The sequence below is a fragment of the Gopherus evgoodei genome, chromosome 6 (genome assembly GCF_007399415.2).
Source record: "Gopherus evgoodei ecotype Sinaloan lineage chromosome 6, rGopEvg1_v1.p, whole genome shotgun sequence".
NCBI lineage: Eukaryota > Metazoa > Chordata > Testudines > Testudinidae > Gopherus > Gopherus evgoodei.
Window position 1 is genome coordinate 41,434,659 of NC_044327.1, and position 14,853 is coordinate 41,449,511.

Consider the following 14,853-nt stretch of genomic DNA (forward strand, 5'->3'; position numbering starts at 1 on the left):
CCATCGCCGGCACAATGCTCTGGGCAGTGGGGCTGTGAGCTCTTGCCAGGCAGCACAGCTGCAGAGCCTCGGCCTGACCCAGTCTCTGTGCTGCACGGTGGCATGGCTGGCTCCAGCTGGGCGGCGCGGCTGTAGTGCTGCCAGTCACTGGTGCTCCCAGCAGTGCGGTAAAGGGGCAGGGAGCTGGAAGGGAGAGAGAGGGGTTGGATAGAGGGCAGGGGAGTTCAGGGTGGTGGTCAGGGGGAGAGGGTGTGGATAGGGGTCGGGGCAGTCAGAAGGCAGGGAACAGGGGGTTGAATGGGGGCAGGGGTCCCAGGGGGGGCAGTCAGGAAGGAGAGGGGGGTTGGATGGGGCAGTGGGACGGCAGTCAGGAGCAAGGGTTCTGGGGGTGGTCAGGGAGAAAGGGTGGTTGCATGGGGCAGTGGTCCCAGGGGGCAGTTAGGAATCAGAGGAGGGGTTGGATGGGGCAGCGGGGGGGCAGTCTGGGGTGAGGGGTCCGGGGGCGGTCAGGGGACAGGGAGGAGTGGATGGGGCAGGAGTCGGGGGGGGGGATGTCAGGGAACAGGGTGGGTTGGATGGGGCAGGAGTCCTGGGGCTGGGGGGCATCAGGGAGCAAGAAGCACAGCCTCCCCTAACCGGCCCTCCATACAATTTCAGAAACCCAATGTGGCCCTCGGGCCAAAAAGTATGCCCGCCCCTGCTCTACATAATGAAGCAAGTCCAGGAAAGGAGGCCAAAGACAAGGAAGGAAGGAAGACAGAGGTTCAGAAGAGAAGACAAGCTTTGTGTCTTTGATGGTATGTGACCATCAAAGGAGCTTCTTTTCCCTCACTGAGACACAGTCGCACAGTGGGGCAGGATCATCCCTAGCACCCATGAGTCTGGGTAAAAGGGAACTTAGAGGGCCCAAACCAGAGACATGATGCCCTCTATATTCCAATCAGAGTCAGCATAGCCCAGGGGTGGGCAAACTTTTTGGCCCTAGGGCCAGATCTGGGAATAAAAATAGTAAGGCGGGCCATGAATGCTCACAAAATTGGGATTGGGGTGCGGAAGGGGGTGAGGGCTCTGGTTGGGGATAAGGGCTCTGAGGTGGGGCCGGAAACGAGGAGTAAGAACTCTAAGGTGGGGCCAGAAATAAGGAGTTCAGAGTGTGAGAGGGGGCTTCGGACTGGGACAGGTGGGTGGGATATGGGCTCCAGCTCGGGATGCAGGCTCTAGGGTGGGGCTGGGTATGAGGAGTTTGGGGTGTAGGAGGCTGCTTTGGCCTGAGACCGAGGGGTTCAGAGGGTGGGAGGGGGGATCAGGGCTGGGGAAAGGGGTTGAGGTGTGGGAAGGGGTGCAGTCTCCGGTGGGGGTGCGGGCTCTGGGCTGGAGCTGGGAATGAAAGGTTTGGGGTGTAGGAGGGTGCTCTGGGCTGGGATTGAGAGGTTTGGAGGGCAGGAGAGGGATCGGAGCTGGAGAGGGGGTTAGGAGCGCAGGGGGAGGCTCAGGGATTCAGGCTCTGGGTGGTGCTTACCTCAAGCAGCTCCCAGAAGCAGAGGCATGTCCTTTCTGAGGTTCCTATGTGGACGCATGGCCAGGCGTCTCTGCACACTGCCCCGGCCACAGGCACTGCTCCGCAGCTCCCATTGGAGCACTGGAAGGGGCCACTGGAGAGCATAGGAGCCTGAGTGGGGCCATGCCACGGCTTCTGGGAGCCGTGTGGAGCGGCCCCCAACCCTGCTCCCCGGATGGAGCACCGGAGGCGGGCAAGCCCCAGACCCTGCTCCCCAGCGGGAGCTCAGGGGCCAGATTAAAATAGCCAGTGGCCCAAATCCGGCCCACAGGACATAGTTTGCCCACCCCTGGCATAGCCCTTGGAATACATGCACTTGAGTCCTTTGAAAGGGCTGACATTCCACACTATGTTGCTTCTGTATCCCTCAGAACTTCCTAATGACCTGCAGGGTTACAGACCACCTGTGCTCAGGACACTCATTGGCCAGCACTATCCTTAGCAAAACCCAGTCTCCAAGGATAAGTTATGCATATTTACATGCTATGTAGTATGGAAATACTGTTGTTGGCTTTTATTTTTTTACAGCATAATCATGTATTTTTCCTGGCACTGTTCCTTTAAATTGGCAAGTGACCAAAATCCTTCCCCTTTCTGTGTGCAATTGAAAGTAACAGTTTCTGCTGGCTGTAGTACTTACCACTCATGAATGAGTCAGGAACCACACTGGCATGGTTCATTGCCATGTGGGAGGGAGGTTGAACATAAGAACAGCCATACTGGGTCAGATCAAAAGTCCCTCTAGCCCAGTACCCTGTCTTCCAACAGTGGCCAACATCAGGTGCCCCAGAGAGAACAGAACAGGTAATCATCAAGCGACTCATCCCCTGTCGCCCATTCCCAGCTTCTGGCAAACAGAGGCTATGGACACCTGTCCATCCTGACTAATAGCCTACGGTGTCAAGTATCAGGAGGCAGCTGTGATAGTTGGTATCCACAAAAAAACAAGGAGTCCGGTGGCATCTTAAAGACTAACAGATTTATTTGGGCATAAGCTTTAATGCGTAAAATCCCTTACTTCTTCAGATGCTATTATGCCCAAATAGCCTATGGATGGACCTATCCTCCATGAACTTATCTAGTTGTTTTTTGCTATACTCTTGGCCTTCACAACATCCTCTGGCAAGGAGTTCCACAGGTTGACTGTGTGTTGTGTGAAACAATACTTCCGTTTGTTTGTTTTAAACCTGCTGCCTACTAATTTAACTTGGTGACCCCTAGTTCTTGTGTTATGAGAAGGAATAAATAACACTTCCTTATTTACTTTCTCTATACCAGTCACGATTTTATAGATCTCTATCATTTCCTCCCTTAGTAGTATCTTTTCCAAGCTTAAAAGTCCCAGTCTTATCAATCTCTCCTCATACGGAAGCTGTTTCATATCCCTAATCATTTTTGTTGCCCTCTTCTCAATCTTTTCCAATTCCAATATATCTTTTTTGAGATGGGCCGACCACACCTGCATGCAGTATTCAAGACGTGGGTGTACCATAGATTTATATAGAAGCAATATGATATTTTCTGTCTTATTATCTATCACTTCCTTAATGATTCCCAACATTCAGTTCACCTTTTTGACTGCTGTTGCACATTGAGTGGATGTTTTCAGAGAACTATCTGCAATGACTCCAAGATCTCTTTCTTGAGTGGTAACGGCCATAGGCTCTGACTTCCCCTCTGCCTGGTGGGTGCTCAACCCCTCCCCACCCCTGGCCCCGTCCCTGCATTGCCCTCACTCTGCCCCCATTCCACCCACTTCCCACAAATTGCCGCCCCTGCCTCACCTCTTCTCTACCTCCTTCCCTGAGTGTGCAGTGTCCCTGCTCCTCCCCCTCTCTCCTGGCAAGACTTAAGTGCTGCCAAACAGCTGTTACACAGCGATGAGGGGGAGGGGGAGGGGGAGGAGCAGAGACGTGGCGTGCTCGGGGGGGGGAGGAGGTGCGGGAGGTAGGGAACTTGGCTGCTGGTGGGTGTGGAGCACTCGCTAATTTTTCCTGGAGCACCCACAGAGCACCCATGGAGTTGGCACCTGTGGTAACAGCTAATTTAGACCCCATCATTTTATATGTATAATTGGGATTATTTTTCCCAATGTGCATTACTTTGCATTTATCAACAATGAATTTCATCTGCAATTTTGTTGCCCAGTCACCCAGTTTTGAGAGATCCTTTTGTAGCTCTTTGCAGTCTGCCTGGGACTTAACTATCTTGAGTAGTTTTGCATCATCTGCAAATTTTGTCACCTGTTTACCTCTTTTCCCAGATCATTTTATGAATATGTTGAATAGGACTGGTCCCAGTACCGACCCCTGGGGGAAACCACTATTTACCTCTCTCCATTCTGAAAACTGATCATTTATTCCTACCCTTTGTTTCCTATCTTTTAACCAGTTAATAATCCATGAGAGAACCTTCCCTCTTATCCCATGACAGTTTACTTTGCTCCAGAGCCTTTGGTCAGGGACCTTGTCAAAGGCTTTCTGAAAATCTAAGTACACTATATCCACTGGATCCCCCTTGCCCACATGCTTATTGACCCCCTCAAAGAATTCTAGAAGATTAGTGAGGAATGATTTCCCTTTACAAAAACCATACTCATTCTTCCTCAACAAATTATGTTGACCTATGTATCTGACAATTTTGTTCTTTACTATAGTTTCAACCAGTTTGCCTGGTACCGAATCAGACTTACCAGCCTATAATTGCAGCGCTCACCTCTGAAGCCTTTTTAAAAAATTGGTGTAACATTAGCTATCCTCTAGTCATTTGGTACAGAAGCAGGTTTAAATGATGGTTAAAAACTATAGTTAGTTCTGCAATTTCACATTTGAGTTCCTTCCTCCCATCTGGTTTGGTGACTTATTACTGTTTAGTTTATCAATTTGTTCCAAAACCTATCCTAACGGCTGAAGCGGGGGGTTATCACTATAATTTGTTCAAATATCTTTCAACTTAAGTAAGCGTATAAGTTACTGGAAGTCAGTAAGGGCTCAGACTTGTGTGGAACCACTATTATACTAACTCCACAGATCGACTTGTATGTGGTAGGGAAAACTCTACGCCTGTTGGTCACATAGGCTGGTATTTTCAAAGAGGACTAAGGCAGTTGGGTGCCCAAATCCACTGAAAGTCAATGGCAGTTGAGTGCCTGACTTTCTTAGGCTCCTTTGAAAATTCCAACCAGAAGCAAGCCAACCTTCCACCACTTATGCATGGGGCTTTCCTATCAATTCAGGTGCTTCTGAGGTTACTTTGCTGGATCAGTGGCCAGGGGGGCACAAAGGTCCCCTGGGAAGGCTGCAGAAATGTGACTGACCTTGAATGGAAGAGAGAACCTATGACATTTAGAAACAGGGGGAGGAGCACTAGAGGAATGGTACAACATTAGATAGGCAGATGGTTTAAAAATCTCAGGGTCTGGCCACCCAGCTGAAGCCTCAACATCCAGAGAACTTGGGCAGAGACAAATGAGAGCATATTCTGAAAGGAAATAAATTTCCCAGTCTCCTTTAAAATGCCCCCTCTTTTCTGAGTCCTCTAAGGTCCAAGGACTGTGTAGACTGCCCTTTGAAAAATAGCCACATGAATGTCTGGTGTTTGCTTTTCTATGAAAATCTATAACAGAGAAATCATTCCAAGCATCAAAGAACTTCCTAGAATTCTTACCAAAATACAAAATAATTACAAAAAAAATACAGTCCAACTATTCAGATGTACTTCTATGCTAAAACCATTATCCAGAGTCAAGATTATTTTTTTTTAAGAAGAACTGCAGTGAGATGCACTCGATACATTTAGGAATAAGAAGGAGACAAAACACACAGTGGAGTTTATTCAGTTATTTCCATACCGCCCCCACCCCATACTTTTAAATACAAAACTTACAGATTGCATAGATAGATGTTTCACATGTTTGCAGAATGTGCTGGAGCTAGCAATCCTATGTTTCTGATGGGCTATTCATATTTGCTTTGCATTCTGTATGCCACTGACTGGCTTCATTAACTAATGAGGCAGAAGAGGGACAATTTCTTTGGGCAAATATGGCTACTGACTGGATGACATTAAAGTAGTTTTATTACAGAGTTCTTTCTGTCGCTAGAACTATTGGAAAACCAGACGATGTCCTAAACAGAGACACCAGCAATAGGTTCAGTTTAATACACAGATACTCATAATTAATACACATGACGACCATATACATATGCATAAAATCCATCAAATTGCTGGCGCAGCCAGTGAAGAAAAAATTGTTTTTGCAGTAGGACCAGGAGAAATTTTTCTGGGTCCTGTGCTGTTCTAGGATGGAATGGCAGGCAGCTTACCCATCCCCTCAGAACAAGTTTGGCCTACTGTTTTTGCTACTGAAACTCTTATATTTCATAACACAGGTTATGTGGCACTCAGATCTTAAAAGTCACCTAACCAAATTTGAACTTTTGAGAGTCCACTTGTCAATCATGCCAGGGAAGTAATTTGCTGAGTCTTCCTACCACTGAATGAAAAGGTTTGTGCCCAATATCCCACAAGAGAATAAGTGGAGTAAAGGCTCTACAGAAAACATTGTTGCTGGATTTCTTACCGGTGCCAAAGCTTTCTTCTCCACAAAGTGAGCATCGTCCAGAATCCATCAGATTTGAGAAAAACCTCCAGCCTGTTGGTGTTTCATACACAGGAACTTTCAGTGACTTTGCCACCCTAAAAAAAAAAAAGACACAGTAAAACACCATGATTAAGACTGTGAATTCATTTACAGGTGGATGTAAGATTTCACAACAATTGCTACAGGGGAGTGATGTACCTCAAACACATTTAGAAATGGACTTCGATGTCCTTCAAAAGGGAATGACTGCAAGAGCATCATTCACAAAGGACCTTTGAGTGGAATTTATTTCACCCAGGGCTTGGTTGTGTTAACCCTCTGGACACAATGCAAAGCTTGTCTTTATTTGTGTATTTGTGGGAAACACAGTCTGAGGGGCTTTATTAGTGCCCTGATTTTTGTCAGGGAGCAATGGTTAGTTACAACAATAGGAATGCGCAGAGCAGTTTATTGTATGATCTTATGTGAACATTTTTGAGAGAAGCCTAGAGCATAGGATGGGCACTTGTTATTTTATAAGTCACACCGAATAAATAAATACTCAAGCTGCCAGAAATTAAAAAAAAACAAACTATTCCTTTATTAGCTTTCTCAGATAAAATACAATATACATTCTCCTCCTGGGACCCAACTGAGGATTTATGAGAATTTAATGTTGCTTCTGTCTTTATTGCTAACTGTGTCTGCTTCTTTTCATTTTGGGTCTGGGATTTTCTATGTCTACTATTTTTTAAAGAAGAAGAATGGGCTTTGAGAGATAGTCAAACAATGTGATTTGCTCAAATACATGGCATTATCTCTCTAGAAACACCCTCAACATACAAAGTTAGGTGCCAGTCTTTGCGACAGTTAATCCTAGGAATACCTACTCACATCAGTAAAGTTATATACATGTTGAGTGTTTGTAGGACTGGTGTCTTAAACTGTATATCTCATTAAAAAAAACCTCTATATCTTGTTATTGCTCATTTTATTTAAAATAATAAACACAGTTACACTGTTTATCTTGTGCATTATCACCTGCTTTCAGGTCCCAATCCCACAGAAGAAAGCAATGTCCAAGATGAGACGATTCACCTTTTTTCAAATGTAGCCACATCTAGGTGAAGAAGATCATTAAGGACCTGAACTTGCAAATACTGGCATGAGTGCTTAGCTTGTAGTCAGGAGTGCTGAAATCAATGGGATTGCTCATGATAGTCAATTTAAGCATGTGTGTAAAGGCCTTGATGATCAGCTTCACCTAGGTTTAGCTGCATATAGAAAAAGATGAGTCTCTTGTCTAGAACAATTCTTTTTTCATAAAAGAAGTTAGGCATAAAATCCCTTTGTCGGGCTAATACCAAAGAAATAATCAACAAGGCATCTCTCTCTGATCAAAGTCCAATTATGTGCTAGCGAATAAACACCCTGCAATTCCTGTCACAGAGTCAGCTTCCTGCAGTTCCTTTATGCCAGGGAAAGAAAAGAACTCCAGCCATTTCCAGTGCTTTGGAGTTCCAATCTTGAGCCCCAAACTAAGGCAATAGTCTGGCAGGCCTTTCATGCTCTCTGGCCACCCTGTCCCCTGAGCTCTCTTCAGCCCTCCAGACCACAGTCTTCATTATTAAATATTTATATTACAGTAGCACTCAAAGATACCCATTGGGATGGGGACTCCATTGTGGCGGGTGCAGTACAAACATAGAAAGTGACAGTCCCTGTTCCCGAGGATGGACCCTGGTGTTCAGCTAGTTTTCCACTGGCACAGTTCCTGGATCCTCTCCAGGAAGCAGAGACAAAGATCCGTTAGACAGGCGGAAACAAAAAGAAAGGAAATACAGTCTTTAAATCCCTTCTTGCTCCAAAGGAAGAGCTAGCCGAATCTGTGGATCTCTTTTACTCCAGGAGAAGGGCAAAGCACAGACTTAAAATCAGTTTTCAATGCCCATCTTGTAGCAGAAAAGCATAAAGAGCAGTCTTTCAATTCCTTCGTTCCAAAAGGTGAACTAGAATACAGTTCAGTCAGCCAGTCCCTGCCCTCTGCCCAGCAGCCTGTCTATCGAGCCATCCCTAGTAGCTGTCTTTTCTCCCTTTATAACTGCTCCAGGTGCCTTTCTAGAAGGCTAAGAAGGCCCAGCTAATTCAGAGTTCTGTCCATTAACACGTGCCTCTCCACCTAGAACCCTATGGCTTTTTACCTCTGACAATCTCTGTTCCCTTGAAGGGCAGTAGATCCAACAGCAGCCACTGCTCCAATTGGAAGTACAGGTGGCTATATCATACCCCAGCTCTTACAACTCACATGTAAATCAAAGTGATGCATTACTTGTTAAACAACAACAATCAAATTTTAAGGAGTGATATTTTTTTCAGCAGCGGATAAAAATAGATTCTTCACATCTGTAAATCGAGTATCAAAAGGTAAAATTTTCAAAAAGTGCTAAAAGTGCTATTGAAAGCAATTAGGACTGATATCTCTAAGGTCAGGTCTACACTTAAAAAGCTGCAGCGGTGCAGATGCACCAGCGCAGCTGCGCCACTGTAGCACTTCAATGAAGATGCTACTATACTGACAAGAGAGCATCTCCCGTCGGCATAGTTAATCCACCTCTGCGAGAGGCAGTAGCTCTGTCAGCAGGAGTAGCCCTCCTGTTGACATAATACTGTCTACACCAGAGGTTAGGCTGGTATAACTGTGTTGCTCAGGGGTGTTGATTTTTCACAACCCTGAGCAATGTAGTTATAACTGATGTAAGTTCATAGTGTAGACCTGGCCTGAGTCAAACCCACTCAAAATTTCCAAGCTGTTATTTTCACCAGATTGCTAGCAAAGAGATCCATTTACTTTTCCAAATTCCCAATTCAAAACTCATTTTCGTATTTATGAATTAAATCTCAAATAAGTGTTTTTTTCAGAAGATTCTTTGATCCGGCAATGCTTTAAAAAACTGTACATTAAAATTAAAGGGACACTTCCAATTTGAGATCTAGCCAAATTAAATACAGTTTAAAGTGTTTCTGTTATACATACACCCCATAATCCCCCTTGCCAGATTTTATGCTTAAATAATATTTCCTATTTAAAAAAAATATTCTCCTCTGTTGTTTTGTGGAAGAGTCAGGAAACCGACTATAAAGAAGGAAATGGCAAAACTTGACATACATAGAATACTGTCAAACACATACAGTACACAAACTACAGAGAAGTAGTTTGCTTCTCTTTCATCTAATTTAGTTACGGTCATTTTTGCATGTTACTTGCCACAACAGGGCTAACAAATTTCCCTTTATATTCAATATAAACATTAAAAAAATATTCCAATCTGCATTTCTCGTCTCGATCAGATAAACACATCAGACCTCTTCCTTCTCTTCTTCCTTCCTTTAAGAGTCAAGCAAACTAAAGATAACGAACAAAAAAAGAAGGGCAAACTCTCGGAGGTCCTGAATTACAGCAGGTTGATATATGTATATGATGTATATATGATATATGGAAAAAATTGTGAAAAATATAAAAACGTCCAAGTCATTTTCATTCTGTTTCAGAATGGAATAGATTTACTTTATTTGATATTTTCACAAAAGGTTTAATCAAATTTTTGCGTCAATCTTTTTTTTTAAATGTAAAATGTTTTGGCTTTCCTGTCTAACCCTTTTTCATTTTTTTCCCACCTCCCTTTTCCACTAGCCACTGAAGAAAGCAGAGAGGGAGGAGGGAAGCAGAAAACCGAACAGACAAAAACTGAAAGCATGGTTCCATTTTTCATTTTACAATTTTGTCAGAAAAAAAAAAAGAAAAATTTGAAAAATATTTTTTCATGAAAATTTTTGACTTTTAAAAAGGGCCTTTTTTATTAAATATTTTTCATCTGAAAAACTGCAAGCAGCTTTAGCTCTGATCTTGTAAGTTACTCCATATGGGCACCTAAGCAGAGACCTGCAGATATCAATGGGACTCCATGCAGGCACAGGGGTCTGTCCACACTGAGTCACTTGCAGAATCAGGGCCCAAGCTGCGCCTGGCATCCTAGCCCATGGCTCCTCCAAACAGGAAACAAGACAAGACAGCAAAAATGCATCAAGAAAGCCATTTCCCCTGAAAAAGCTCGGCCCTTCTTTCCAGAAGATAGAAACCATGCAGAGTACAGCATTCTAATCAACAAGACTTCTCTAGATATGCTTTACATTTGATGATCACCCCAATCCAAAACTGTAATGGTGAACTGATTAGTGTGGGTGATTAAATAGGACATATTTCTTCCAGCAGTCACCACCAGACGTCTAGGGGCCACTGGCAAAGACTGCATATGAAAGCCAAAAATCAATTCTTTTGGAGACATAACTTCTCCCACAAGTGACAGACTCACTAAACCTCATCACATTTAAGTAGCACACCTGTAGCAGACAAAAGGTAAATGAATGGCTATGCTCTTATGTTTCTCAGGCACAAAAGCAACTAAACCATTGCACCTCATTGGGAAAATACATTTTATCTGAAGTAAAAAACCCACTGGAGTTCAAGTAACAGTAAGAATTATCCACCAAGGAGAGGGGGACTTGAACGGAGAAGGTACAAGTAGGAGGCTGGATCCTCAACTTGTTTACCCTGTGTTTGATTTAGACACTGAGTTTCTTGGAGCAGAACTATGTCTTCCTCTGTTTGTACAGCACGACCCACATTGATGGCCTTTAAAATATGCCATCATATGAAGCCGATTATATCATACAGAGTTGAACAGGTGGCCACTTAGGTGAGCAGAAGACCAGGAACAGAAAAAAAAATTAAAATCTGTTTACTGTGACAATAACTATGGGCTGGGAAGGGCAGATGTTCCCAATTTGCTAAGAGCAGAAAAATCTCTTGAGGCAGCCCTAACAACATCCCAAGGAACTACTGTGCTTGCAAAAGTTTCCAAGGTCTTGTTTCCCTACAGCTGACAGGGTTTTGGGGACAGGAAATTCTTTCACTTATGCTATTCCAAATTTCCTGGCCGTGGGATGATCATGTTAGTCCTCCACAAAGGATGAACACCTTCCAGGACCCCTCTCAACCACCACCCACAAGTTTCCAGGCGTTATTATGCTAGTTCAGACATTTCCGTTCACCAGGCCAGCTTTGCAAATAAAGATGATGATTTTGTTGGCCTTACTTTTACTTTAAACCAAGCTTCTAAAACAAAAAAAGTAAGTATAGAAATTAGTTTATGGTCTGAAATGGTAGATTTGTTTCTTAAAGCTATTTTTCCCTCCTGGTCTTGACTGGCTTGAAAGGAGATATAGCGGTATAAATAAAAATCTACATCAGGTTTTGTTTTTTCTGTTCCACTGTACTAAACAATAGAGAGAGTTAGACAATGTTAGGTTAAGGAGGCAGCTAGGGTGACCAGATGTCCTGATTTTATAGGGACAGTCCCGATTTTTGGAGCTTTTTCTTACATAGGCACCTATTACCTTCCACCCCCTGTCCTGATTTTTCACAATTGCTGTCTGGTCACGCTAGAGGCAACATGAGCTAGTGGATAACGAAGTAGCCTGGGAACCAGCAGCCCTTAGTCCTAATCTAAGCCTTTCTGCGTGACCTGGGGCAAGACACTCCACCTTTCTGTCTCTCTTTTTTTCCTCTCACCTGTTATCCATCTAATCTATGTAGACTGTAAACTCTTCAGAACAGAGACATGCATCACTATGCTACTTAGCACAATAGGGCCTCAGTTCCAAATGGGCATTTAGGGGCTAGTGTAATACAAATAATAATAATGTTCAAAACAAATCTTCCCTACACTTAGAGCTACAAAAGGAGAATAAAGAGATGAGCTTCAATGTTATGTATCGCTGCATTAGCTTTGGAAGACCATGACACGCTGCTAATAAAGCATGGCTATAGCTTCATCAAAGGGTTGAGAATTGACATGTGTAGCTCTCAGCATCCGTGGGAGATAGATCCCTGTGCATTGTGATGAGAATATGCCTTTTAGACAGCACAGGTTTGAGGAAATGTGGAACTCATTAGTGTAATTTATTTCCATTGGTGGATCTCAACTTATTTAAAAAAATTAAAGTTCTGATGATTCTGGAGGTCTTTCAAAAACATTTTTGGATACCACTTTTGCAGCGACCACAGATTTCTCCAGAAAAGTACAAAGCTCTTCAATGTAGTCTTTTATCTTTTGCTGTTCACCTCAGAAACAAAAACACGTCTCCGGCATCCAATATCTATTTTCAGAGTTGCTGTGTAGCTTCAAATCTGCTGTAAAATGGTCCCATTTTCTACATCCTTGTGTGCTGTCCCCTAAGGGCTGAAGTTCAGAATTATGAAAGGCACAGTGAAACCTGAGCAGCCTCTCCTTTTTCCACTGTCACTTCATGGAGTTAAAGGGCAGTGAAGTGAGAGCCCATAAAATAAGAAACGTCTCTTTATGCAACATATAGCCAGCTGATGGAAATGACTGCTCCAAAAGCCATATATCAAATTCCTAGAAGAAGTCAAACAAAAGTTTCTTAACTGCAGTAAAAAGAGCATCAAAATCCTCATCAAAAGGGGAATAACATGCTCAACAGAGTTAGCAAACAAGAATGCAAAACAGGAAAATATTTCAAGAAGAAGGAAACAAATTTTTTCTATCCAGGAAGTTATTCAACATTCAGAGCCAGAGAACACAATGATTAGAGGAGAAAATTTCCATTGCTTCCATCCCTGCAAATTAATCACTATGAGGAGGTGATCAAGACAAGAACTGCAGCTGGTTCTGCAACAGAGCAGAATTAGAAAATTTATTTTGACATACCAAAAATGTTTTTTCCCTGAGTTACAAGGTATACACATCTGCTAACCAATCAATCTGCATGCAACTACACAGGCAGAACTACATCCGTCAGTCACTGACAGGAGCAAGCATGGCCAGCTGTACTGAAAAGCCTGCCAGTTGAGACAGCTTCCATAGCAAAGGATACTATCCCCTGTGAACTGAAACTTGCTAATAAGCTTAGAAGCACTATAGCAATAAATTGAATTCCTACAGCAGAGCATAACTTCATGAATCATAAGAACATAAGAGTGGCCATACTGGGTCACACCAAAGGTCCATCCAGCCCAGTATCCTGTCTACCAACAGTGGCCAATGCCAGGTGCCCCAGAGGTAGTGAACCTAATAGGTAAGTGATCTCTCTCCTGCCATCCATCTCCACCCTCTAACAAACAGAGGCTAGAGACACCATTCTTTACTCAACCTGGCTAATAGTCATTAATGGACTTAACCTCCATGAATTTATCTAGTTCTCTTTTAAACCCTGTTATAGTCCTAGCCTTTCAATCAATCTGAAAGAACCAAACTGGACTTTTTATCTTACAGGCCAAAGAAATACTCCAAACAAGGGAAGTTCAGACCCCTGGACCTTTCAACTTAAGAGAACGGAAACTGTCACTAAAAGTGTTCCTATTCTCTTCCACCTACAAAGTCCACAAATCTGTTAACCAATGGGAATTATATAGCAGTGTGCTTTCAGGGAGTCAAACAGAATTATATAGAGTTTTAAAATTCCTTTAGTACTGATGGGTCACCATACTGTGATGCATCCTCCACCAAAGGCAGCATTCACTGATGCCTCAATGTGCAGCTTGCAAAATTTTGAGATTGTGTGAATGGATGACCAGGTGGCTGTCCTACAGATATTATGCTATGGAGCACAAGAACTCTTTGCCCAGGAGGGTGTGACCACTCTCAGTCAGGCAGCGTTGATGTTGCTTGCCAGAGAGACTCTCTGGCTTGTAGGCTTCATGCCTGGATGCACTGTTTCATCCATCTTGAAGCTCTTTTCTTAAGATACTTGATAGAGAAATGAATAGAGTGTTGGACTTACAAAAAAACTTGTATGTGGCAGATGTAGCTCTTGAGAGCGCTATGAACATCCAATGTACACCCGAGTTTTTCTCTTGGGTGTGATGGCTCTGGACAAAAAGAGAGGAGCGTGATTTGTCTGTGTGAAAAACTGAGTTAATTTTTGGGATAAAGGCTGGACCTGTTCAAAGAACAGAGGAAAGTATGCTATTCATTGCAGCCACTTGACATTTTAAAGGTGAAACTATGTCACCCTTGATCTGGCCCTCCTGCAAGAGGGCCGCGATCTGCAATACAAATGGCAGAGGAGGAGAGAAACTACATTTCTCGTTCCAAGGCTTGAACTTCCACCAAGTGCCAGAATAAGAAGGAATTGTGGAAGCTTTTCTAGATGCCAGAAGAGTGACTATTATGCCTTCCAAGTATCCCCTCTCATGCAAGACTACTCAAAAGTCAGGTAAGTAGCCTCAGGTACTGTGGCTCTGGATGACAAACTGGTCCCTGGGAGAGCAGATACTGTCTTAATGGGAGGACAGTGGAGTTAGAGTGACCCACATTGAGGGGACTAAAAAACCAGAGCCTCCTTAGCCAGTACAGAGCCACTAATATTACTAGCACCCTGTCACTCCTGATCTTCTGGATAGTTTTGGGTAGAAGGGGGAGATGAGGAAAGGTGTAGGAGGCTTACTGGCCACCTCTGGGAGACAGCATCTGTGCCTATTACCGTTGGGTCCTTCTATAGGGAGAAAAGGGAGGGGAATTTGCAGTCATGTGTGATACAAATAGGTCAATCAGTGGGTCCCTGAATTTCCTCACTAGGGACTGAAACAGAGAAGGGAAATTCATGGTCAAAATCTTTCTTTATTGAAAATATT

The 14,853-nt window shown here is 43.7% G+C and overlaps 1 protein-coding gene across 1 annotated transcript in view; it reads right to left on the bottom strand.

Moving 5' to 3' along the window:
• The window catches only part of PGM5 (phosphoglucomutase 5), a 129,651-nt gene that overhangs the window by 56,034 nt on the left and 58,764 nt on the right, over positions 1-14,853 (bottom strand). Inside the window, exon 7 of the mRNA XM_030567509.1 lies at positions 6,141-6,256. Coding sequence (XP_030423369.1) covers positions 6,141-6,256 — 116 coding nt within the window. The remainder of the gene's footprint in view (positions 1-6,140; positions 6,257-14,853) is intronic.